This window comes from Schistocerca americana, chromosome 3, assembly GCF_021461395.2.
Source record: "Schistocerca americana isolate TAMUIC-IGC-003095 chromosome 3, iqSchAmer2.1, whole genome shotgun sequence".
NCBI lineage: Eukaryota > Metazoa > Arthropoda > Insecta > Orthoptera > Acrididae > Schistocerca > Schistocerca americana.
Genome location: NC_060121.1, coordinates 686927011 through 686940991, shown reverse-complemented (window position 1 = coordinate 686940991; position 13981 = coordinate 686927011). Strand labels below are relative to the sequence as shown.

The following is a 13981-nucleotide window of genomic DNA, read 5'->3' as shown; positions in this document are numbered from 1 at the left end:
AAATATGTCTACAGCACTGAGGAATCTACTCAGCATCATGAGTAAACATGTCTTCAGCACAGAGGGAAGACATTCTGGCACACTATGATGACCCTACTGCTACCAAAGGTTAAAATGTCATGCGGTGCCTTTGTCAGTAATATGTCTTTTCCATATTACATTTCAGGTATAATTCTCTCAGCGACACAGAAAGGAAAAGGTTGGAACATGATGAAGATCGACTTCTTTCCACAATGTTGTATAACCTGGTAGCAATCATGGTCATGATGAATGTCAATAAATTAGATATAAAGCGTAAAGTGCGCAGACTGCTTGGAAAGAGCCATATTGGGTTAGTCTACAGCCAAGAAGTTAACCAGTTACTGGACCAAATAAACAACCTGGTAAGTACAGTATACAAATATATGCCTCAATTAAATGTAGTAGATCATATCATTAAATAATTTTTGAATACTCAGGAATTCTCCCAATAGAAACCTTGAATTTACACATTTTAATCCTTCCTGGAAGTACTGTCCAATCTAGTAAACAAGATTCTATCCCTATAACTTCAGATTGCCATTTTTAATGTTTGCTCTTCCGACAAAATGGTATCAGATTATGTTTAAGTTAATGCTCTTATAGACACATCATTTTAACAGGGTAAAGGGAGGTTAACACATATTCCTTCAGGGGAAAAGTTAACACTACCTTTCATACGTGCTAAAGTAATTTAGAAGTATAGTTTCCAAAATTTATTATGCTATATTAACACCCTCTATAAACTGCAGATAACCATTTCACTGTTTCCAGTTTCATACAAAGGTTTTTGGAGGAAATGGTCCATGATAGAATACTGTCACATTTTTGTGTGTAGGATGTATTAACTGCCTCTTATTTTGGCTTTCACAAAGGATTCTCTACTGCGAATGCATACTGGACTTTACAAATACATTTCTTGAAGATCTAAACAAGAAAATTATCCTGTTATTACATAATGCAACCATGACCTTGCCAAATACTTGAAATGTGTGGACCACAAAATGTAATGGCATTAGTAATATCCAAATTGCATGGATAAAGTGTTACCTTTGTAACAGAAAACAGGAGTCACAATAACACATCATTGCACAGGAGTGAAACTAACTTCAGAACAAGAGATTGTAACAAATGGAGTTTCACAAGGATACTTCTGGTATCTTGTTCTTATTACTGATGACACAAGCAGACTAATTAGTGAACAAAATTCAGCTTCAGCGGAGATGGCTCAGTTGTTAATTAAACAGTCCAACACCAGGTCACAGCAGGCAGTTTTATTTTTTTATTGCATTATTATTGTTATTCACATTTGGGTCATGCTGGACCACATGAGGCATTTCCAGCATCTTGTTTTAGCATTTCTTTGAGCCCATATTACTTTCATTCTCTCAGAATGGCCTATTTCCAGTTCACCAGACCAAATTTTTCTGGTCTTCTTGTTTTTTTCTGCCAGGCCAACTGTCCATTTGGGAGTTTTCTGTCAGAATATTTACCTGTCATGTATCTTACATTATGTTATTCCTTATTGTTTTGATTTTTGACTTACCGCAAGTTTCATAGAATTCCATGGCCTGTCCATACAATTTTATCCTCCTTTTTCCATATGCAAATACACATTGATATAATTTTCAGTATCTGTATTTATTCTTAGTCTGTATGTTCCTCCTTCAGTATAATTTGGAACTAAAGTTTTCCTGATTGCTTATTGTTTTCTCTTTTGGAATTCTTCAGTGTCTCTTTCTGTTTAAAATGGATGCCTCAGCCCCATGAAGATGTTCTGGTTTGATGACTGTATAGTAATGTCTCAGTTTCATATATTTTGAGATACATTTTTGCTGTAAATGTCTCATGTAAGCCTGATAACAAATTTCGTAACCTGTCTTTGCTAAATAGTCTCTCCTAACATTGCTTCTTCATTATTTGGTAGGTGTCGTACACATTTTTAAAATGTATGAAAGTACAAACTGCTATCTTGTTGTAAATTGTTTGATGGTTGAGAATTAGTTTCAGAACTAAAATTTGTTCTTGAAAAGATATGTTTGGTCTGAAGCCTGCTTGATACTCAGCAATTTTGCTTTTACGTTTTTATTGAGTTTGGTTCCAGAGACAAAGAGATAGAATTTTGTATGAGACAAGAAGAAGTGAAATCGCTCTGTAATTATTAACATCCATTCTGTCTCCCTTTTTATGCACCTAATGTATTAAGGCAGGTTTCCAACCTGAAATGTTTCAGTTTACCATAGTTAATGATTGATATAATTTTTTTAAAGGTTTGGGGTCAGCTGATTTCAGCAGTTCTGTAACAATTCCATCTTCACTAGATGCTTTATTTGAACCTCTTTTAATTTGTCTAGCATTTTCGTCTTCATTTGGTTCTTCTGCATTTGTTGTGGTTCTTAGGGCCACACGGGGTAGCTGCGCGATCTGAGGCATCTTGTCACAGTCCGCCTGGCTCCCCCTGTCGGAGGTTCGAGTCCTCCCTCGGGCATGGGTGTGTGTCATCCTTAGCGTAAGGTAGTTTAAGTTAGATTAGGGACCAATGACCTCAGCACTTTGGTTCCATAAGACCTTACCACAAATTTCCAATTTTTCTTAGGGAAATTGCTGGTGGGAATCTTTCCAAGGGCTCAGGCAGTTTAAAAGTTTTTAAAAATTTTTCCAAAATTCTTTGCAGTTTTCTTGGTTGTTAAATTCTAATTGTCCATTTCCCTTTTTGAAGCAAAGATTTTGGGACTGGTATCCATTTAAATTTGTTTTAAATGTTTTATGAAAAGTCCTGAGGTTGTTGTTGGCAGTAGTGGTCTCTCTCTCTCTCTCTCTCTCTTTCTCTCTTTTAAACTTCTTCAGTGTCACAGAGCTGATTATACCCATGTTGTCTTTTTGCTTGTTTAATCAGGTTCGAAACTTATTTTCCATTTGCTAGGAAAATGTTATGCACATTTTCTTATTTGTTACTAGTACATGTTTTGAATGCCTTGTGTTGAGATTTTACTGCCTGTTCTCATTCTTCATTTAACTATGGATGTTTTTTATGTCTTTGTAAGGGAATTTGGTTTCAGACCATTTTGATAAGCTTGTGTTTGAGCAGTTCACAATTTTGTGCTTGCGTTTTGTCAAATTCATTTTATAATAACAGTGATGGAATTTCTGGTTTCAAATTTAAAAATTAGTGACATCCTTTTGCTTGAATTTTTGGGCTTTAAATTTAGCTCCACTTGGGTTAGGTAGTGGCCTATGTCAAGATTTGCTCCTTTGTGTACTTGAGCATTGTGCATTGCCTGTTATCCAGTTGGCCACACTTTCAAACCCTTACACTGCCAGTTACACTGCCACATTTCTTGCAGCCTTTGTAAGGGGACCAAAAACAGCCCCCCTCTGATTCACTTCCTGCAGCACAGGACAACATTGAATGCCCAACGTTACTTGCAAACCTTGATCACCCTTCGCCAAGCGATCAAATCAAAACAACCAGGCAATCTCACCCATGGGGTCATCCTGCTCCACAACAATGCAAAGCCTCACATAGCCAACACAGTTGCAGCACTCCTGCAGAAATTCAAAGGGGAGGTTCTTGGCCACCATCCATACAGTCAGGACCTCTCTCCCTGTGATTACATCGTTTTTGGTCCCCTTAAAATGGCTCTGAGAGGCAAACGATTCACCTTGGACAATGATGTCCAGCTGTACGTGCGGAACTGGTTAATATTGCAGCCCTGGGAATTTTATGATACAGCCATCCACCACCTTGTGTCACAGTGGGACAAGTGTCTCAACAGCCATGGTCAATACTTCTAACATACAGGTACTGGTTTCTGTAATTATGCCTCCAGCTCATTTCATTTTGAACGCCTCTTACACTTAAGTTCGAATATCCATGCACTAAGCTCATTTTGTGTATTTGCCAGCTGAACAACATTTACAAATTTTCATAGTAGCCAGGACTTAACATCTTCTGAATAGACACTGTATTGAAGAGTGAGAGATGCATGACTCTTTTGTGTCTGTGTATGTTTCTGCATTCAGAGCTACTGTTAGTGACTGACGCTGTAACTACAGCAACAGAGTTTGGTATTATTTTTAATATTTGATATTAGATGTAGAATAAATTAATATCTGAATTCTCTGTTCATGAATGGCATCTGTTCCTAACTGCTGTATCCACTAAAGATCCACACAGTGCACTAGGAAGTCATAACGAGCATTTAATGTCTCCTTGTGATATGGGTAAGAGATTGCAGTTTGATCAATTTGGAATTCGCCTACATTCTTGTTGGCTGATTCCATGATTTTTTTATGAAGATTTTTCTTAAAATGGGTTGACATCATTTTAAATTGACATTTCTACACAGTTCTACTAGTCTCTTTCTGTTTTGATTGGTTCATTTATCCCCAGGAAAATCACCTACCATTTCCCTTATCTTCTCTCTTTCTCTAGCTGTGTATTTTGTAGATTTTTCACTTCCTCCCATGACTTATTTACTTTTTATAGGTTTGTTTTATTGTCATGGTTGAGCAGCACATTTACAAATTGTACTTCATACATTTTATTTGCATATTTTAAGGAAATTGTCATTAGTATGTTGTTCACATTTTTTGCATTGATTACTGAGCTGAGAAGGTCTTCTGAAACTTTCAATTCAACACCCAGATGGGGTGTATTTTTAAGGATACTTTTGTTTGTATTACTTTTGAACAGTCTGTAATTCCCAAAATCCATGGTATTCACATCTGGCAATCTTGTGTCTTACATGGATGAAATTTTAATTTTTTGTTTCTTTAAGTGTTTGTCTTAATTTTTAGAGATTTCCTGTGTTTGAGAGTGAGTTATTTTTTATTGTTCTAAAGAAGGTTTTGATTTTGAGCTTGGGTTAGCCAGAGCACTCTGATTTCCTCTGACTTGGGATATAATGTCTCAGCCTAGTCTCCCCAGAATCCAATAGTTGAGCCACTGATTGTGGAGGACTTGTTGCCCCCTGATAAATTAAGAAAATGCTCAATTGTTGAGCTTGGAATCACGTGTACAAGATCATAAGAAAACTCCATGGGCGTGGAAAGCTTAGTTCCAGTAGTTTAACTTCTGGCCATATATCTGGTGAATGGACACTAAACGTTCACTTTATCCAGGTCAGATGCAAAAGTGGGTTCTGTTCAGTGAGATGCCTTGTCTGGTAGTTTTGCTATATCTGGATCCATTCCCTCCACATTCACTATCATTGAGGTCTTCATTGTCACACCAGCAAGGGCCCTCACAGGATTTTGTCGCCAAGGCCAGGTGAAACATGATTTTTTTATTGAGATTGTTACTACTCCTTCTCCTCTTTCCTCACGATTTGCATGATGAGGCACTGGGCTTATTTATTTATTCATCCAGGAATCATCTCTCAATGATATTGGGTTTGTCATCATAATATAATGAAAACAGTAGCTCCAGTATGTATACAGACAGAATATATAATTAACTTTTTGAAGATAGGACAGATGGTCAGCCATGGTCTTGCTGAAGGAGCCATTCTAGCATTTGCCTAAAGTGATTTGAGGAAACCAAAGAACACCTAAATCAGGATGGTCAAACAGAATGAACTCTACCTTCATGAATACAAAGTCAGTGTCTTAACAATTCCACTGTTGTCTCATTTGGTTGATGCCTATTACACAATGTTCATTTTATCATACACAATTTGAACCAAATATGTTATAATATAAAAATAGTTTCGGGCTTCAACACTCTACACACTATGGTTGCCTGCTGGTGACTCCAGGGCCATGGACATGCTTGTTTCCATGTCCTCCCTTCATTCTGCCTGGAAAACAAAGTCCGCATTCCCTGGTGAGTGAAATGTTGAGCTCAGGCGAATGACAACAGATTACTTTCATGCACTATATATCTTTGAACATTTCCTTGTAAAAGCATCATATTGAGATTATGTATTTTTATGTGACAGAATGCCATAGTAGTCCCCTTTCATTACTAACCAGTACTGTGAATCCTCTAAATAATCTTAAATTGTGCAGTAAGCATTAGTCATGAAGTAATTATATTTTAAAGAACTGCATCTTTAACCATCAGCTGTATATATAAACCTTTATTGTCTACTGAGTTTGGTCAGTCAGATCATTTTCACTGGAAAAATACATTGGATGGAAAAGCAATTAACCTTTCTCTCAACTGTTTCAAAAGTCCTCTATGTCATAATATGTGATGCTCACCGACGATCATCTTGTAGACATCTGTTTAAGAAGTTGGGCATTCTGACTACTACTTCATGGTATATTCATTCCATCAAGAAGTTTGTTGTAAATCATATACATGACGGAGGTGTTGGTTGGGGGCTGTGTTGTTGTTTGATGACTGTGACATAAGTATGTATTGGTCAAGTCCGTTTTTCATGGCATGTCCAACTGGTGGCAGAGTTTGATGCTAAAGATTGATACATCACTTCCTCAATATTCTCTATTACCTCCTTTTGTGTAGGAATGATGTTCATGACTGCTATATCTTGTGTATCTGGTCTGACATTTCTTGCTGCTATAAACTGCTGTCTCTTCTCTTGCTGTCTGGTGTATGAGAGAGATGAGTTGATGGTGGTCTTCCACAACTGCCATAGGGACTGCATTCGAGAGTCAGTCATACTTCCTTCACCCTACTCTTTTTCTGTTGCATTTGCTTGATGTGCTGGCACCACTTGAAGCATTCCTCTGTTGTTATGATGTACTTTATCAGAAGAGCTTGGTACATGTCTTCTGTGACTCCTCTCATGAAATATGAGATTTTTTTTTTTGGCTTCTGTCATATTCAGATTCACAATGTGACATAGGGCGAAAATATTTTGTATATAAGTCTTTTGTCAGTTTACCATGCTTCAGTTGTATTTTTGCAAAGTGGACTTGTTGCTTATTGTCCCCAGATGTCTTCTTCAATTCAGCCAGCAATTTTCCCCAGCTGTCAAGCTGATCTTCACTGCTCAATGCTTGGCATTACCATCCAAGTAGGTGTACACTTCTGCCAAGCACATCAAGTCATTCCACCTGTTGCGTTTGGTGATTCGGTCGAATCATTTCATCCATTTCATGGCAACCTGAGCAACATTTCTGGAAATTAGTGGTGGATTTCTGGTGTACAGCTGACTTACTGCTGATTTGGATCCATTGATCTCTTCAGTATACAGACCTTGTGAGCGATTTATAGATTGTATTCCTGTTCCTGTTGCTGCTAGTGACAGCTTTTGTATTGCTTTATACAGACCACAGTGATGTAGATATCTTGAAGTGCCTGCTATCTGCACCAAACAATGTCACATAACCATAATCAATTCCAAATCTGAGAGCAGAGTCATCAGTGAAGAACAACACTTAGGTCTGTAAAACAGTGTATTATGTAGGCCAATATACAGACAGAACAGAACTGCATCCTGGGAAGAGAATATTGCTATTTATGCAGCCACCAAACTTTCCAGAATATGCAAACATTACAGGCATAAGAAATTTTGAGAACCTTTTAGAAAAGTTAAATACTAAATAACAAATACTTTTTGCTGATTGAATTTGAACTGGCAACTTGCAGCATGCCAGTGAGCATGCTAACTGCTACTCAACATTGTATGAAGTATAGGTCATAGCAGTGTCATTAACAACATCAGATAATGTAAGTGCTATGTAAAATTGACTTCTGCACATCTTCAGTGCAGTAATGTCATCACTGTAAATAAATGCTGTGAACTGCTTTGTGTTTGGTGAAGTCTGGCTGTAGTAGTGAAGTGTAAATATTTTTCAGTCTTTTTGACTTACAGTATTATATGCCCATGAGAATCATTTCTCTCAGGATCTGTAATAGATATATTAGCATCTCTCTCTCTCTCTCTCTCTCTCTCTCGCTCTCTCTCTTCTACAAGCATATATTAAGTTATCGTGGTATTCAGTCCAAATAATGATTTTACACTGTTCTCCACACTAATCTCTCTTGTGCAAACCTCTTCATTGCTGCATAACTACTGCAACCTACACCTATTTGAAGCTTCTTGCTGTGTACAAGCCTTAGACTTACACTACAATTTTTACCCCTTGCTTTTACCTCCATTACCAAACTGATGGTTCCCTGATGCCTTAGGATGTGTCCATCAAATCATCCCTTCTTTTAGTCAACTTGTGCTATAAATTTCTTTTCCTCCAGTGTCATTTAGTACCTCCTCAGTAGTTACTGATCTACCATCTAAACTTCTGCATTCTTCTGTAATACCATATTTCAAAAACTTCTGTTTCCATTTCGTCTAAACTGCTCGTCCATGTTTCACTTCCATATAAATTTGTACTCTAAATAAATCATCTGTAGTTTCCTTAGCTTTGTCTGATTTAATCTGACTATCTTCTATTACCCTTGTTTCACTTTTGTCAATGTTCTTCATATAACCTCTTTCAAAGTTGCTTTCCTTTCCCATCTCCTGTTCTTCCATATCCTTTGTTGTCTCTGAAAGAGTTGCAGTGTCAGCAGCAGTTTTTATTTCTTCTCTATAAACTGTAATTTCCTTTCGAAATTTATGCATGCTTGATCTACAAATTCAATAGCTTCAAAGATTACAAACTTGTCTTACCCCATTTTTACCCATAACTACTGTCTCATTTGTGTGCAAGTTGCAATTAACCTTTGGCCTCTATATTTTATCCCTGTTATAGTTGGAATTTGAAAGAGTGTATTCCAGTGAACATTTTTCAAAGCTTTCTCTAAATCTACAAATCCTATAAACACTGCTTTTACCTTATTGAACATATCTTTTAAGATATTTCTATAAAATTGTTTTCAAGTTCATTTCCCTTGCACAACCCTTGTGTGTATTCATATCATCTTTCAGCTTTCGTTTCATTGCTTAGTACTGGCTAACTATCTGAGCTATTTCTCTTTTCTCCAGATGTCTCCTTAATATTTCCATAAGCAGCATCTATCTTTCGAGTAGTCAAGCATGCTTCTACAGTTCTGCATTTGCCTCCAGCCATTCTTGCTTTGTCACTTAGAACTTTCTGTCAGTTTCATTTTTAGACATTTGTACTCCCATTTGCCTGTTTCATTTGCTCTAGTTTTATATTTTCTACTTTAATCGATCAAATCCAGTATATCATTCATCATCCAAAGATTTCTACTGGGCCTTGTCTTTTTGCCCATTTGACCCACTGCTGCCTTCACTATTCCATCACCCAGAGCTACCCATTCGTCTTCTATTGTATTCCTTTCTGTTGTCTCAGTAACATGCAGCATAGTGGTACCTATGAAGCTCTCAACAATCTCAAGTTTTTTTTTCCCTCAGTTTACATCTCATGTCCTTATTTTCCTGTTTTTCTACAATTTCTTCAGTTTCAATCTACAGTTCATTGCCAATAAACTATGGTCAGAGTCCACAACTGTTCCTGTACAAAATTCTGCCATACAGGCAATGGCCTTGCCATGTTGGTAACACCAGTTACTGTCACATCACGAAAAATAAGCAATGTAGGGCCCAGTTAGTACTTGGATGAATGACTGTCTAGAGAAAACCAGGTGCTGCTGCCTGAAGGGTATGCCAAGTAAATGAAGTGGTGTCTGACTGAAAGACTTGCATCAGGCCAGGGTGCCAAACAACATTATTATTATTATTATTATTATTACTATTATTATTATTACCACTACCACCACCACCATCATCATCATTTACCATAGGGTTTCCCCTTTCATTCCATTTCCCCAGTCTATGCTCTACTATTTTTTTCCTTTCTTCCTTTTCTTATCATCAAATTCTGGTGCCCAAGTCCAATCAAACATTCATCTCTCTTAACCATCTGCTTAATTTCTTTTATCATCTTTTACATTCATCAGTGTTTTCATCATCTAAAGAGATAGTGGACATATAAACCTGTATTTCTCTGGTGGTTATTTGTGAATATCTTGGTTACAATAAAGCAAGTGTTATAATGTTCATAGTAGCTCACCACCATTCCTATCTTCTGATTCATTATTAGACACACTCCTGCCATACTTTATTTGATGTTGTCTTTATTACCATGTACACTCCTGGCCAGAAGTCCTCTTCTTCCTTTCACCACATATTACTAATTCCTACAACACCTAAGTTCACCGTATCCATTTCCCTTTTTACATTCTGTAATGTAGTTGCCCAAATAAGGGGTCTAACTTACCACACTCCAACCTGTAGAATGTCAGTTTGTTTTCTCTGATGGCAACATATTGTTGTATAGTCTTTGCCCAGAGATATGGCTAGGGGACTATTTTACCTCTGGAACATTTTACATAAGAGGATGCCATTATCATTGAGCTTTACAGTAGAGGTTCATGCCCTCACAGAAATACAACTGGCTTAGTTTGCCCCTGCTTTCAGTTGTTGGCTGTAACAGCATAGCATTGTCATACTGGCTAATGTTACAAGACCAGGTCTGTCAGTCATACAGGTTATTGTGGTCTGTCAATCATCCAGATTATTTCCCCAGAACTACTGAACCACAGACACCCCTCCAGCATGGTTATCACTGCAGTGTGTCTTATCTGTATCACTGAAGCATGCAAGCCACCCCACTTCACCAAGCTCCATGATTCATAGGGTGAGAGCATTATGTATCCTTATTTTATGACGCGCTGTACATCCTTGGAGATTTCCTCACTGTAGATCTATGGAACAAAAAGTATATCTAAACTAATTCTCCATGGGTGTAATTTGATATTTATTTGCAGTCCATGGAGAAGGAGAATCTAATGGAAGTAGAGTGAGTCAATTATAAAAAAAGACATGCAAATTATAGAAACTTAATCTGTAGACTGTATTTAAAAAAACTGTCATCGTACTACTTAATGCCATTCATGATTATACTGGCTAAATATAATCTAATAAATTAGAAAGGAAGCTACTTCTTTGAGAAAAGGCTGCTACCTTGTCAATTGGTAGCTTAATATTTACTTGATTAAATTTATATTTTGCAAAGAAGATATGACTAAAAATACTGTTAACAGTACAGTACTATTTGTCATGCATTATTACCATGAACACTACAACTTTCCTTCAAGTTAACAGAATTTTCAATTCTTGAACCTATATGTTCAGGAAATTTGTAGAAATTTTGGCACGTAAGGTACATTTTTCATTCTTTTTTGAACTGGTTGGTATTCTCAGTTTGCTGGTCTATGCTAGATGGCAGAGTGTTGAATACATTTGCACAAGAGTATGACTCCAGGCAAGAACCCTAGGCAAGAAGCCAAAGTCTGCATGAAAATTATTTTTTTGTTTTGTTTTGTGACTTTGTAGACAATAGTTCAGCTGAAACTTTTTTATCAGCTACAAAAACCACTGAAGAGTAGATATTGTGGGAAGCAAATGTATGAAGTCCAAGAGCACTGACAAGGTTTCTGCTTGAGGCATCCCAAACTGGTGAGACTCATTCAGCTAACTTTAACTAACACAAATTCAAAGGTCAAGTTTAGAGGAGAAATGACAAAAGTTTTCACAATAACAACAGGACTCAGACAAAGTGATGGATTGTCCCCTTTGCTTTTCAGTGTGACCCTCGATTACATCATGACAATCTGGCAAAAAGAAAATCCATGTAAAATCAAAATTGGAGCAGCAATAAGGACAAACAGCCTTGGGATTGCTGATGATTTAGCTCTCTCAGCCCTTGACATGGAAGAAGTTCATGCTCAGATCACAAGTCTCTAGAAAATTGCTTCCAAAATAGGATTACAAATATCCTTTGAGAAAACTGAAATCGTGCCCATGAAACCTCTTTGCATAGATCAAATGTCATAAATGATCAAGCAGTTAACATAGTTCTACAATTTAAATATCCTGGAGAAATTATTTTGCACAACTTAGGTGAGAAAGCAACATGGATAAATAGAACCAACAAAATTTAAAAAAGCACAATTTATAATCTGGTCAACATATAATAAGAAATGCCTATCAATAGACACTGAGATCCAACATTACAAAACTGTAACTTTGCTGGAAGCAACATATGCTTGTGAAACCCTGTTCCAAATTAAAAATGAAAGAAGAACTGATGAACTCCTCAAGACTGAACAAAGAATTCTCAGAACATGCATCAATAAATAACACCAGGTTGATGGAGACTGGAGAATCCTCCCTAATGAAACTGTCTATTGTGAGGTTGACCTAATCACCAGCACAATGAAGAAGAAAAGAATCTCATATTTCTTTCATGTCTTTATGACTGCCTGACTACAGGATTTTAAAACAACTAGTGATGGGAAGTCTCGGGAAGAAGCCAGGAGGACAGTGGATCAAAGAAATTCGGCAAGATCTTGAAGCAGTCATACTCGGAATTGCTGATGCAGAGAACAAAAACAAAATTAACACTCTCCTTATGAATCATAAATTTTCAACAGAAATGACGCACAGAAGACCGGTAGAGATTTCAGATGAGTTAAGAAAATTGCGTTCAGAATGAATGAAAAAGTACTGGGCTGAGCACAAGAAGCAAGCAGTCCAATCTCCAAAGAGAAGGTGAACATGAAATGACTCAAGTGGTCCAATGTGGCCAATAAGTTAATAATAATAATAATAATAATATGATATTCGTGCCACTCACTTCTGTGAATAAACTCTTTGTTTACTTTAGGTGCACTGACATGGGAAGTAATTCCATAACACAATAAAGAGTGAAAATGTGTAAAATAGTGACTCTTGTCTTTAAGTCAACGTAATGAAAGATGATTTATAAGATATGGGGAAACACCTGACAAGTGTTAGTGCCCACTGTTGTTAATACCAGTATGCATTGTGACAGCATTGCAGAAACTGCACTATATTGGAATGAAGCAGCTGCACATCAAAAGTCTCCAGAAAATTGCTTCCAAAATAGGATTACAAATATCCTTTGAGAAAACTGAAATTATGCCCATGAAACCTCTTTGCATAGATCAAATCTTCATAAATGACCTGAAGATGATGAGCACCTACCTTATTGAAATTTTATGCTGTTCCCACAACACAATCTGACACTGTGCCCAAGAACACTTCAAGCACTTATTATGCCAGGAAAGCATCAAACAGCACAATAAGAAATGCTTGTATGGGTAAAATATGATGAACTAAACTCATTGATGAGTTTACCTATTTGTTGACTCCATTTAACTACTTATCCAAATGGACATCAACGAATTTTACATGCCGTGTTCTATTTACTGTATGACTTTCAGTACTAGCAGGTCATTGACTGCATTTTTGAAACTTTATAACATGAGTTTTTGTGAGATTACCACTTAAACTGTTAGATCTGAACCACTTGTAGGCTTGTTTAGTTGTCATGTGAGTTGTTTTCCTAAGCTTGAGTTTGGACTCTTGATTGTTGATTGATGCTTGTGTCATACACAGACATTACAGGTTCTGAATTGCCATTTAATGTCATCAGAAGATCATTTATGTAGGTCAAGAACAATAGCTGTCCAATACTGATATTTGTAAGATCACACTTTGTATGATTCCCCTTTATGAGATTAATTTCATTTTTGGGATAATGCCTGTCAAGGAGACACTATGCTTTCTGTTATGAAGATAAGAAATCACCTTTTGTATAGGGATGCCATCATGCATTAATACTTAATTTTGACAACTACATTTTTTTGGGCAGCACATTCAGCAACTTTGGAAAGGTCACAGAATACACCAACAGGATATTTTTTCTGGTTTGGCTTTGTTAGGACTTCAAGAGACGTCTTGCACTGCTGGATGAATGCTAGACTGTGATGCATTTAACAAATGCTACTAAGTTAAATGAGTCAGTATTCTAGAATAGATCTGTTTCTCTAACTCTTTTGAAAATGCTGGTATGAGTGACGTAGGTCTGTAATAAGAACGTGTTTGCTTCTATTTATTTTTGTAGATTGGGTGTTACTACAGAATATCTGAATCCGTAAGGAAAAATACCCTGACCCAGTGATTGATTACAAAGATAATTAAGGTTCATTTGTTGA

General features: G+C 36.8%; 1 protein-coding gene across 1 annotated transcript in view; it reads left to right on the top strand.

Moving 5' to 3' along the window:
• The window catches only part of LOC124606313 (MAP kinase-activating death domain protein), a 612624-nt gene that overhangs the window by 468611 nt on the left and 130032 nt on the right, over positions 1 to 13981 (top strand). Inside the window, exon 69 of the mRNA XM_047138295.1 lies at positions 167 to 383. Within this exon, the coding sequence (XP_046994251.1) occupies positions 167 to 383 (217 nt within the window). The remainder of the gene's footprint in view (positions 1 to 166; positions 384 to 13981) is intronic.